This window comes from Chaetodon trifascialis, chromosome 23, assembly GCF_039877785.1.
Source record: "Chaetodon trifascialis isolate fChaTrf1 chromosome 23, fChaTrf1.hap1, whole genome shotgun sequence".
NCBI classification, from domain to species: domain Eukaryota; kingdom Metazoa; phylum Chordata; class Actinopteri; order Chaetodontiformes; family Chaetodontidae; genus Chaetodon; species Chaetodon trifascialis.
The window spans coordinates 10,717,440-10,731,287 of record NC_092078.1 but is presented as its reverse complement, the minus strand read 5'-3'; the positions used below and the strand labels follow the sequence as shown (position 1 = coordinate 10,731,287).

The 13,848-nt window shown below is 42.2% G+C and overlaps 1 protein-coding gene across 8 annotated transcripts in view; it reads left to right on the top strand.

Moving 5' to 3' along the window:
• Window positions 1–13,848, top strand: part of kcnip4a (potassium voltage-gated channel interacting protein 4a) — a 121,727-nt gene that overhangs the window by 102,323 nt on the left and 5,556 nt on the right. For 6 of the 8 annotated variants that reach the window (XM_070993117.1, XM_070993116.1, XM_070993112.1 and 3 more), the window contains one exon: window positions 8,054–8,178. In XM_070993117.1, coding sequence (XP_070849218.1) covers window positions 8,054–8,178 — 125 coding nt within the window. Of the gene's footprint in view, window positions 1–6,845; window positions 6,946–8,053; window positions 8,179–13,848 lie in introns of all 8 variants that reach the window. The other 2 variants (XM_070993110.1, XM_070993111.1) reach the window with 2 other exon arrangements.

Here is a 13,848-nt window from a genome sequence, read left to right as displayed (position 1 = left end):
TCGAAACGGGTATTGACCAGCCTGCATGGCATGTCGCCAGTCATTAGCTTCAGCCTAAATGTCATGCAGTTAAACTGTTGTTGTTATTAATTAACTCTGCAGTTGCAATGAAATTGTTGTTTCATTTTGGTGGAAAGCTTTGCTTTTGAAAGAGGCAGTGATTCACTATTTTGATGCCATCTGTCTCAAGATCTACAGGAGACAGATTAAGGTGTTAAGAGATTAACACCTGGGAACCATTCCCCTTAATGTCTGCTGTGAGTACAGTGAACATGTCAAAATATTCCTTCTATAGCATAAGATATAAGAATTCAGTCCAGATCTTGAGATGGGCTTATATTGCATTTTCAGGAAGACTAGCAATCACTTTGTGGAAGCTAATGGGATATCCAAACAGAGATGATAATAATAAGTAATCTTCCTTTGAGTGTCCGAAAGAGAGATGGCATTGATGAAGCAAAGAGAAAACATCAAAAAACAGTTCAAATCCCGATGGACATTTCCTTGGTCCCATTTGAGATACAGTTTCCTTGAGAATTTCCTAAATGACTCATAAGAGATCAGTTATTCGCCATTCTGTCACCTACTTTAGACATGGTGCAAACACAAAGTGCCAGCTCATGGCTCTTCCAACTTTGAGTAACTCTGGGGAATATTTTTCTGGTGATATGTTGGTATCATGTGTTGGCTGGGAGTCATGATTCAGTACACTGACCCAGTATCACAGCGAATTGCTAACACAGTGAAATAATTCGTGCCAGAGTTCCAGTTCATCGAGTAATTTGTAACTTCTGAACAAGGAACCACTTCGAACTTCAACCAAAGAGTCATATTAAGATGCAAAAAGATTAGGAGGGCAGCACTGGTGTCCACTGCCAGATAAAACCTTCGCAGAAGAGACTGGAAATATCCCGGAAAGTGTCTGCTGATTGTACTTAGCCTGAAGCAGTGATAAAATCGAACTGAAGCCCAAGAATTTCAATTCCAATTTGAATTTCCCTGAGATATTTAATCCTGCTGTCAGCTGATCATGTCCACCTAATACTGCGTTTGTCTGCCACTGCAATCATCCACACCTGCTGTGTGACTCCATATCTTTCCCCTCAACAGACAGCAGTAGACACAGTGCAGCCTTGTGATGAACCTGATACCCAAAGATTGGTGGCAGACTGTTCTGTGTGAACAGCCAAGTGTCTTCTCCCCTTCACCTGGTGTCCCCAGCTTTTCTTAACATGCCTCTGTGTAGGTTCACGATATTCCACCAGATCCCACACACTCCCAATTACTTCCTGCGCATACAGTACAGCGAAAGTTTGTGTGGGCAAATAAAGCTGAGAACCTGAAGCAAAAGATGCTGATCTCACCATATTATTCATTGCCTTCCAAGTTAGAGAGTTGGAGTATGTATATCCAAAATTTGTAATACTGTCAGCTTAAAGCCTGAAAGTAATTTTCTGATCATGTCTGATCTTAACTAATGCTGCTTTTGTCTGCTAAGGTAATCATCCATACCTGTTTCGTGGCTGTGTTTACATATTTTGCCCTTAAATGGACTGCAGCAGACAGCACAGCCTTGGGATGAACTCGATACCCCAAGATTGGTGGTTGATTATTCTGTGTTGTACTGCCAGGACGAAAAACAGGCTATATTAGGAGTGAGCCTGGATTGAGATAAGATCAACAGTGGGAGCTTATCGGTGTGAAGCGTGGGGATGAGAGGTTTTTGATCAGGTCATCAGCGATTTACCGCCTCCATGAAAACTCTATCTATGATACACTCACTTGTGATAACAGTATATGGTTTGCTTAGTGCCATTCTGAAGTTTTGCCGTGTAATATTTCACATGTTGTGGCTTCACTTGGAAATCTGCATTTTAAATCAAAGAGAAGATCAAATCTTTAAATGCTTGTTATGTTATATTTTGTGTAAAATTTTTGCCAGTGAAATATACACTGGTTACATGGCTGCATGCGACTTCTAAAATGATTAAATACCAATCGTGATTACAAAGTGTTTGTGCCATCGTTAGCTTTAATAGAAAATCAGTTTGACTCCTGCCTTGGTCTGCCTATATTTTATTTATACACACACTGTATATACATCTAAGACCATGCATCTGTTCCAAATTTTTAATCACAAAGAATATTAATGATGTCCAAGTGTGATTGAATCAAAGGGTCTATCTTGTCCTTCCTCCAGTTACAGTATGTTATGTATTCCTAATATTTTTACTGTAGCAAACGTTTTAATTTTTAATGCCAGGTGCAGTATTTAATGCTGACTAGCAGCTGTTAGCATGCAGACGTGGTAAACATTGCGAAACATCAGCATGTTAGCATTGTTATTGTGAGGATGTTAGCATTTAGCACAAAGCTCGCCTAAGCAGAGCCTCACAGAGCAGCTAGCATGGCTGTAGACTCTTGGACCAATAGAAATAAGTGGGTTAGTGTGTCTCTGAGGACACACTAAGGAGTAGAGAATGATGGGAGCATTCTGGGTAATGTTTTCACAACTGAAAAAGAGCTATGCTTTAACTTTTTCATTATTTAAAAGGGTTTTCATTACCTATGTGGAAACAGGCCTTTCTATTCTAAGCATTAAGTGAAACGAAGAGAGGTCACTGACACTCATTCAATTAGACTAAGTCAGCCATCAACTGTAATACAGAGCCACTGGCCAAGTGTGGCTGAAGATCCTCGGACCACGACTGCAGCTGTAAAAGCCTGTAAAAGTCTGCTGGTGCCTGTAACACTATCATGTAAATGGTCAGAGGATAAGTTGTGTTCCCTGCAAGTCGTGGCCTACTTTTGTGAGCCCCGCCTTCTTGGCGCTGTGGCGCTTAAGGGATGGCGAGGAGCTGAAGTCAAGACCTCCTCACAGGCGCACACACAGAGACATGCACAAACTCTTGAGAAAAGACACGTAGTGCGAGTATCACACACACAGATGTAGTGGCACTATTTTAGCCTGATATCAGTGAATTAAAAACTATCTCGGCCAATTTCACACAGATTAAACCTGAACTTTCCCCATCATAGATCCGTTTAACAATCTCAATTTGAATCCCGTACAGAGAAAGGGGCTTTTTGCACTTACTGTACTATATTAAAATCGTTGGTCCCACGTGGCCCCCGAGGCCATTTGCCTCTGTGTCGCACTCACTGAACACTTATGCCACAACAAAGAAGCAGCAAGCTCAGCAGCACCGTTCATGAAATAGTGCGCTTCAGCACAAAAACTGACAACAGATTTATTGATATCAAGCAGCCGTCCGTGGTCAACTACTAGACCTTTTAGTTTGTATACAAGGCAGATTTATCAGCTATTTATTAGCCACTCTTTTACGGTTTATGGATCCAACTGATTTAGGGCTAGTGAGGTTTTACCCTCTGGTTTGACTTTACCTTTGAAATAAATGACTCCTGAATCACAAACCTTGAGGGAGTGAAGCAGTTGAACCATGATTGATCAGCCTAGCCTCATTTCGGTGGGGTAATATTCTCACATTCATATTTCAGAGTTCACGTATTTTTGCAGCTTTGTCAGCTCATCGAGGATGGAGACACTGTGTAGTAGACCATTTTATGGCTGTAGTCTACAAAGCTAGTTCCACAATGTTCTGGGGTAATTATATTTTGCTGAGGCATTTTTCTTCGTTTATAACCCTCCGTAGGGCGTTCTGTCTTATTCCCTTGCATTGCTGCAGGCTAAAGTGGCGAAAGCAGCTTTGTGCCCGTGAGTTACATTTCTGATGAACTCTATGGTCAACAACAACCTTCCATTATAGCAGCTGTCACTCAACAAGCTGCTGCGGTCTGTTTTTTCCTCTCAAGGAAGGCAAAAGTGTGGCATGACGATGTGTGTGATGAAGTGAAATGTGTGTTCCTCAGGACAACACCACCCATTGATGTATTTTTTATGTTGTTGTTGTTGTTTTGTTTTGATTTTTTTTACCTTTGACCTTTGGGTAAGGGCACCAGGACACAGCATGAGCCGCTCTCTGCATTATCACACACATACTCAAGCGCCAGATCCATTTAGTCAATAAACTGAAAGGGCAAACATTAATCAGACAGCCATGACTGCATGCTCTTTTCCTGCCTGATTAAGCCCTCTGTCACTCATACTCTTTTGCTTTATTCCACTTTAAAGATCAGTTTGTACTGCCTTCATGTTCGTTTAGCTTTTCACCAACAGTCGTGCTGTCAGTTTATCTGATCAGACTGATCAGATTTTGCCATTTCAGTCGTAATGTTTGTACTCGATCCCAAACTCGCTCATTGTCCAGGTGTTCAAGAATACACTGAAGGCCACCACGCTGTCCTTGAGCTCCAAGCTAGAAAAGATGTCTCTGTGTTGTACAGTAATGCTTCCAAATAAAGCCAGCTGGCTGTCAAGACCAATATCACGAACAAAAGCAGTATATGTCTAGTTCAACCTCAGTGAGGGCACTTCGACGTTTCCTCTCCACTCAGGTAGGAAAGAAGTGTCAGGCAGGTAACAAGAACAGATGAGAGCTTCACTGTGTTTCTTCACCCTCTAAATCTCAAAGTTATTGTGTCATTATAGAGGGCACCATGGACTGGTCTGCAGCTGACAGCAAGGCTTAACAGAATCAACAGCGTTTTTATGAGAACTCCGTTGAGTGCCATTGTGTACATTGTGCCAGATCTGAGCCATCTGCTCTGTATCTGTGCTGTGTTTAACTCTGTCAGGGTAAGACGTGATTCTAACTTTGCAGCCTTTCTGTTAGGGGTCTGCGCCAGCTTGGCGTCAGAGTGTTTTTCAAGATTTCAAAATAGGAAATCTGGCTTGAGGTCAGGTTTGGTGGAGCCTTTGCCTTTTTCTCAAGTAATGTAACATTTAGCACATAAAGTAGATATAAATCACTATTGGAAATATAAAACACAAATTTAAAATAATAGAGAAAAAAAACAATAATATAAAAAAGTGCAATATTAGCCACGCAAGCTGCTACCATGAGTTTGAGTTTTTTTTAGATTTTTCATGATACATCTCAACACCTGTTTTGACAAACGCAAGTGCAATGTATTGATCAGTTCTGGTATTGATTTTGTAAATGTCTTAAGACATTCCTACTGACCTACACTTGCACACAACAGCCCTTCTCAGGTATTGTTTTTCTCTTGCCCGGTCATGTTCGACTGAGCCACTCTTTCGCTCACAGCCGGTGTTCTGCTGGACAGCCATGATTTGGCCAGACCAGGTTGCAGATTTATGACGCAATTTTCACAGCCTTTAGTCAATGATGTAATTGTTACCCCTTCGTCCCTTTATAGCCCAGGTTTATAGAGACCTCTTACTACTCCCATGGGCCATCTTGACGTGAAGTTGACTGGTCATAAACATACTGTGAGCTCTACCTCTGGTTTTATTTTTTACCTGCAATCGCAGCCTTGAAATTAATTGAGCGCTAGCGTGATTGACAAATGGTTTGCAGCTCTCGAGAGCTCGTCCTTACGCCCACTGCTGCCATGAAACCTCACATTAAATTTTTCAGCATAGCCTGCAGCAGGAGGGGAAATGGGCTTTTGTGCTTTTAGGCAAGGCTATGAACTTATTAGTTGAAGACTTTCTTACTCACTGTGCTGATTCATATAGCATAAGAGCACTTTTTTCTATATCACGGTCATTGTTTTAAACCTTGGATAGGCCACTTGCAGCAAGCTACCTTTGTTACACTGACAGGATACACTTTTGTCAAGGAGCATGCTTGGCCGTGTGTGAAAAGAGTTGACGCCTGGTGAGGAATTAAATTACCCCTGATGTGAGGTCACAGGCTCCATATCATTTTCACAGCATGTCTCTTACGCTGATGAACGACAGTGTGCTCGGCGACTTGTTAATAAATAATGTAACCCAGTGAACTAGATGGAGGTGACTTGCAGTTATGCCATGTTTAGGAACCCTTGAACTTCTACTTTGCTGCTGTAGGTTTACATGTATCTGTCCCCAGACTGTGACTCCTTGTGACTTTGGTGATCCCCTGACTGTTCAGCTAGTGCCACCAACATGTCCAAATTTTCATGTGTCTCAGCATCGACTAAATATTTTAAAGACATTCATTCCCTGCCTGTCCTTTCATCTAATTCCATCATTTTGTCAAAATTTCAATTTGCCAAATACTGACAAAACCTGACATTCCCAACAGCCTCAGATGTGCTTTGTGTGTTGCACTCATTAATGTTAGCATGCTACATTTATGAACACATTACTGCTTAACATTGTGATCTTCTTAACATGCTAATATTAGCATTAAAACCAAAGCACCGCTGTGTCCGTGTACAGTTTCACTAAACAACTGTAATCTGTGGAGTGAATTAATAACTCTATCAGTCTACATGCTAGCAGACCTCCGAGACTGCACTCAGGCACACTGGTGCTCTGAGCTAAATGCTAACAACAGCATGGCAACAGCCTCACAATGTCAATTTTTTTTGTAGCTTTGGTAACAAAACTACTGTAATTTACATGAGTTTCCATTAACAATTCATGTTCATTCCTGTGTGTTTTTGCGTCCAGGATACTGTGCTTGTTAAGAGTATTTACTGTACATGTCATGATACAATCATCATTTCTGGCATTTTCAAGACGGTCAAATTCAAGACGTCATCTCGTGCTGCCTTCTGAAACTGCCAGGTGCAGCTTCAATCTCATGCTGTGTCAGAATACTGTGTTGCTGTCCTGAAGAACCAGCTAGGAAGTAGCCTTGTGTCTGTGTGAAGTTTAATAGACCCTCGCCTCTTGCATGTCTACTTTCCCTGAATGTACTGAGGCTGTTAGTTGCCTGGGTAACCGTAATACATAATGCTGTATTTCCCAGGTTACCCTCAGATTGTCCACAAGCGCGGGGTGAGAGCTCGGCTCATGAGGCTCTTTCCATGTTCCACAGCCAAAAAGCCATCCTCCAGTAATCAAAGCAAGTGGCTCTTCCAAGGCTCTTTCTCTCTATCTGTCTCACTCTGTAATGATTTGTTTGTTGTTGTCTAAAATTTTGTTCCTTTCTGAGGCTTTTCTTACTGTGGGGACTTTCACTCAATATTGGCTTTAGTCTCACATGATTGCTCGAGCAGGAGTTCAGTTGAAGAATAAACAAAAATTGCTTGTTGAATGTGTGATTTGAAATGATATTTATGTACAGACACTGTTTGCTGTTAAAATGTGCTTTATACATTTGTTTCGTCACAGCTGAAATATATGCGCAGAATATATTTATCATATTCACATGGTGAACATACAAATAGGATCTTGAAATACGAATTTAAACAGTGATAATGCAGCTATACATCCACTGCTCTGCACTAATTTGATAACGAGAATGAGATCAAATAGTGATTTTATTTCTTTATAATGTATTAGTTAACATGACCAGTGAACACAAAGCATTAGCTCCACAGCAGCAGGTTAATTGTGGTCTTTTAGAAGACCTGGTCTTTTGGCTGTGGGCCGCAATAAGACCTTTGGAGCTAATGAGGCATTTAGACACCGTGTCACACTTCAGGTATATGAGAGGCCTTGCGCCAACAAGATGAGTCTCAAATGCTGTGCTGTGAGCACAGTGCAGTCGGTGACAGGGCCAAGACAGCATCTGCCATCATTACAGGCCCATTAAAAAGTTTCACAGGGTTCAGTTGCCCTCCTTCATGAAGAGGCTCTCTGCTATGAGGACTTTGTTCTGGGGTTGCAATAACACTAATTATCACTGCTGTTGTGTTCGGTGTAGAGAAGAACAGGGCATTCAGATTTTTGTTTGGTTTGGCAAGGTAATGTGTGCAAAAAGGATCTGATATAAAGAAGAGAAAAGCACCTTTAAAAACCGAACGGCTTGAATGGATTTTCTTTGTTATCCAGACGGTCACCTAGAATTTGGGGCCATTTCATGTGTCAGGTTGGAAGCAAGTTGCAGATGTGTTGCTATTGCTGATGCTTGAATTTAAGGTTTATCTCTAATTCTGTCCTCCAAAATGCTATTTTTGCCCAGACTCTCACCAGCATCTGTTCACATCTGACCTTCTTCCTCTTCCTCTCCAGACAGCGTCGAAGATGAGCTTGAACTATCTGCAGTCCGCCATCGCCCCGAAGGCCTGGAACAGCTTGAAGCCCAGACACGTTTCTCCCGCAAGGAGCTGCAGATCCTCTACCGCGGCTTCAAGAATGTGAGTGATGAGGTCACCATGCTGCCTCCCCTCCATTCATAATGTACCGCTCTGCAGGCTTTGTTCTCTCTTGGATGTCTCTCTTTCTTGGACATCAAAAAACATGTTTTCCTTTGATTCAGTTTGCTTTATTCTTTTGTCCATCCTTCTATAGTTGGAAGGGGTGTTTCTACAGCTCCGCTTCCCTCTAGTTCTCATCCACTCTGCTCGTGTAGCAGTACAGTCATAATCAAGCATCTGAGGGATGCTATTTTGCTGAATCATCCACATCTTGCGCTAAGCGTTATCACGCCCAATTGTGCTTACTGCAGAAAATTGAAATTTCTGTACATTGTTCACTGTGCCAAGGATAATTAGGTCATTTCTCAAACACATTGGGGAAGATTACTGATGAGCAATCAGGTCAAAGTCCTCCAGAGCAGCCCAAATGAAACCACCTCACTTCATTGTCACCTCTGGTGTGAGGCGTAATGAGATGACCCAGAATTAACTCAACCCAAATTGTCTGGCAGTGAAAGAGACGAGGATAGTGAGAGTCCTGTGATAGGGAAATTCCCATGGGGCTTCAGTTTCCTGTTGAGCCCGCACTGTGCTCCAGTCAAGTCCCTGCAAAGCCAGCCCATTAGTCCGCTTCCACTTGAGACAGAGTAAGAGGTAAGAAGTGTACTAATGAGGCCTTTAATTTGTACCGCACACTCTGCCTGACTTCCTCTGACACTGAGGGAGAGAATATTGCATATGTTTATAGACACCCTCCTTTTTTTTTTTTTCTTACATTACAGATTTTGCATTTTATTTTTAGTCACACTAGCAGCACGGATCTGGGGATGGCACTGTCAGTCAGTCGGTCTGCCACTTTGGTCCTGCAAAACTAAAGACGTTCCCATCAGCCTCAGCTGTACTTTGTTATAATGCTAATTTACATGCTAGCACACTAAGCTAAGCTAGTGGACACAGCAAACATTATACCTGCTAAACATCAGGATGCTGCCAACATGGTCATTGTGGTCTTAGCATTTAGAAACCTTCTCATTTTTGTTCAGAGGTTCTCAAAAAGACAGATATTGTTACCCAAATTGTACAAAAAACAAACAATCACGGCATTTAAATGACAAGTATGAAACAGCTTTTGTCCATCACTGAGTCTTATAGCGTAACTCATTTTTTAACAGCCAGGGTCAAACAGCTCATCTCTGTCTTACCCCAACCCGGTGATATTGGCAGAATAAATGTGAGCTTTTAAGGCCAGCCAGACTAATAGAAGCTGGCATGGTTCCCCAGATGAGAAATTTGGCCCTTTGTCCTTGTCGTCCAGGGTTTCAGAGCAAATCAAATGCCTTTAATGCAGGTGGCAGGATGAGGTCATTTGTCTTGACAACAAACTTGTCTTTCACTTGCAGTGCAGGTGGTCAAAGTGGAGCTTTGTCTTAGATCCAGCAATATGCCTCGCAGCTCTGGGTCTGGGTCTGACTCTTAAGGTGGAATTTGAGCAAAGATCACCTTAAGGGTATGAGAGAACCCATTGTTTCAGACATCCCATGACCCCAGATTACAGGAAATATCACCGTATCGTCCTCACATCCTTGCTTAATCTGCAGGGCTCTCACAGTCAGGGGCATTGCCTCGGGCGTGAGATTAAGGTCTCACAGTTTCTATTCCATCAGCAATGACGCCTCTGTTCACAGGTTTATTTCATGCCCCGCGCTGCTGATTGTCGTCTTGGTTCACCAATCTCACAATCAAATTTCACAGATTGTCTTTTGGATTTTATAATCATGGATGAACAAATTCGACAAGCATATCAAATGAATACAAATACATTTTCTGACCTCTCACTCCATCTAATGGGATTGGCAGTGAATAATGTGTGGAACAGCAAGGGCAAGTGGAAAATGACACCCTCACTTGTTATCGTTCTACACAACATACTACTTACATTATTCCAATTGCTCTTTGCCCGTTAGTTCAGTTTTGATTTAGATGGAGATAAAAGACAATGCAGATATGAAAAACCCCAATAAAACAATTGGAGATGAGACTCGACCCCTCTGGCTTTACAGATAATCCGGTAGTGAGATCCAGCCTTCGGATCTGTTATCAATTAAGGCGCCACTTCAAATTCCCTGGCAGCTTCCTCTAGGACATCTTGAATGAAGAAAAATTTATTCAATCCATCACACACAGGTGCTATTTTTCTGCAATGGCACGAAAAGGCAGAAATAGTTTTCAAGATCTGTACAAAAGTGATGTCTTCTCCAATTATGCAGTTTTCCGCTGAATTTGGACTGCCAGCAACCCACCTATTCTGCTATTTTGAGGGCCTACATTGTGCAATATCCCTCTTTCCAAACTACCCTTCTGTGCTTCCTGAACAACCCTGGGAAGATCTTCTTGAGCTCAGCCCAGAACAGAGGTTCCTGATCTCCAAGATCTACAATTAGCTCTCATCACTAGATGAATATTCAATGACCAAAACAAGAGCGATGTGGGAGCAGGAGCTGGGCATAGAATGAGCAGAGAAACGGTGGAAAGGGGGCATCAAAAAGACCCATACAAGATCGCTCTGTGGAGAGTTTAAACAGTTTAAAGTCCAGAAGTCTGTAATGTTTCCAGATGTCTCCAGATGTGGCAGATGTCATACATCTCCATGCAACCTCAGTCACATGTTCATTCATTCATGCCTGACCTTGTACCATTTTTGGCAGGAGTATTTTGAGACTATGTCTAAAATATCTAGGATTGAAATTAAGAGCTGCATCCCAATATTTAGTGGCTCTCAGGGCTGTCCTCTGTTCTCCTCTAAACAGCGAGACACATTAGCTTTGACATCTTTATTAGCATGACGTCGTCTTCTACCCCTTTGGAAATCTAATCGAGCCCCAAAGATCTGTGTTTTCAAGGTCTGCTGAGGGTGGATGAAGGGGTGATGGGTTGGCTGTGGGGGAATTAGAATAAACAAATGAGGAGGACCAAAACCACGCTCATGTATTTGTAATTGTAACCATAAAACTGCTCTGATAGAACCTCACCTGGTCTCACTTTAAATGGCAAAGCGGCGCTAATCTATCATCAGTTGAGCAGGTTAGGTGGTGGAGGAGCAGTGTTAGAGACACATAAGCAATGGTGCCAAAAGTGGAGCAGACCGCAAACTATGCTCTGCTAAATTGCCAAGACGAGAAGTGAAAAGTGGCTCATTTAACAAGGAATTTGATAAAACATGTGAAGAACCAACACAATGCAGAGTTCAAGGAGTTTGCAAATGCTAAAAAAAGTGGTGTCAGTGCATCCTTAACTGGAATACCATTCTTCCTGTAGTATGTTGAATTAGCACTTTACATTAGAAGGTCAAAAGCAGCTTAATGTGACCTTTAAAATGTGTTAAACCTGCACTCATGTATACAGAGATTAATGCAAAAAAAATGAGACATTTTTCTTTGGCAAAATTCAAAAAGATATCCAAATCTAAATGATTTCAGGTCCTTAATGTGGTAATTTATTCATCGATCAGCACTTCACTGATGCAGAGAGAAAGATACGAATTACGAGAAAACAGCTTTCCCAGTCGCTCAGTAGTAATAACTTTTGGAAAGAACAGTGTGCGAATGAGGTCCTGACTTTTAGCCAAGCAACATCAGAGTTTATCCTGATGGGACCTTAAGGCAGTTCAGGCATCAAGTGAATCTAACTGTTTCACTGAACTTTAAATTGAATTGCAGAGGCACTGTGTTGTACGTGATGATAACTTGATAACACGCTGGCTTCGTTCTCAATTGAAAAACCGCCTCCCTCGCCAATGTCACCATGAGGCTGAAAAGAGACGATAAAATGCAATCAGATGAATTCTGCTGTCAGTGTGAGACTCGGTGCAACAATCACAAAGTTTTACCGACCTTAAGTTTTCCTTCAGGTTCGTGAGGATGAGTTAGCGAGGCCAGGGGAAGAAACTGACTTGGAACACAGCCATTCGTATATTAGTGTCACACTTCATCAGTGTGTTATTAGTGTTGACAGCTGTAATTGCCCATCTGTGTACAGACACACACACAGACTCGACAAGCAAGGTGAAAATTTAAAAAAATCTCCCTCTCCTCACTTTAGGTACTTAATTACATGACATTTCCTTGCACTATTTAACAAAAGGTTGACTGTTGACAACCCGTTCACAGCAATGTTTGAGACATAAACAATGCTCTAATTAATGGAGGCTTCTCGAAGCAACAGAGAAATACTGTCTGTATCAAACCAAGATGCTGTGGAGCCGCTTTGCTTTCAGTGGATGTGTTTCTCCCCATGTTGACCATCTCTGAAGTCTTTGCAGGTATATCATTTTGAACTCAGATACTCAGATTAGTGAAATACTCAGACTCGATAGCACTCTCATATCTGTGTGTTTAGTGGGAGGCTCCAGCCAGGGGAACGTTAGCTTAATTAGCTTGTTCAAGGAGTCACTTCACGCAGCCTTGAAGTAGTTCAGCACAGCCGCCCGTCAAACCTCAACCTGTTATTTTCACACCTCGCTTTTTGTCTGGATCAAACAGAGGAGAAGTAGTGTTAAAAGACTGGCGTGTAGGATTCAGTGGCATCAAGCAGTGAAGCTGCAGATTAAAGCCCTCGTCTCGCCCAACCCATTTTTCCACTTTTATATTACCCAAAAAGGCAAAAATGAAGAATCTCAATCAGCTTGAGTTGTTTTCTCAATCCATGCCACAATCAGCGATATAATTAAGATGCTACTTAGCCTGTTCCAGCCAGAGAGAGGTCGCTTTCCACATGCTACATCATTTGGATTTATACGCTTGTTTAACACAAACAGCACCACACACTCCACAGACTCTCAGACTTCAATAAATTGTGTCGCAAGAACTGCCAAATGACAATATAGAGACAGATTTGAGTTCATTCTGTCTCACTAACTTCCCCAGAACTCTTGACCTCGCCTCACCCCGCGAGATATGTGATGGGGGTCTGTGAGACAACAGCAGAGCGTCAGGGGACTTTTGCAGACAACCTCGCAGCATCCTCCGAGCTTGAAGTGCAAGGAGCCCGTTTGAAGCAAAGCGACAAGGTTTCATCTTTATTTTTTCACACCCACAGCTCCGCTTCCCGAAGCCGCTGATCAGATGTGGTCAAAGGAGGGAGGAAACCCAGTGCGCCCTGTGATTCTCACTAGGTTGCTCGCACTGAGGAAATTGTCTGTATTTCACATCATCCCAGAGAAATGAGGCAAATAACTGGCTGTGGCAAATTCACTCGACTGACGTTTGACAAAAGTGAAATGGATTGGAAAATAAATAGTTGTAAACATATGCAGATGCAGATGTACAGGTATTCATATTATTGTGTCCACCTCATGTACAGTCTGTTCCTTATCTTTGATTTCCTCCTTTCCCCGTGCCCATTATTTATCTTCTTGTATAGGAAACCCAGAGACACACGTGCCCCCTGGTTTGGACATTGTCTGTATAGGTGACGCATTTCCTCTGTTCCAAAAATTCAATATCCTGCCAGAGTGTGCAGCCTCGCACCAAACACAAATTGAACCTGCAGAACTAGCTGCTTGAATCACCAAGCTGCTCCAAGGTCATCCACCAAGTCTTCGGTTTGTCTTTTAAAAGAGACAAAAGCATCCGTCTCTCATGCGTGATGTAAGAGTATTCAGCCTTTTCCACC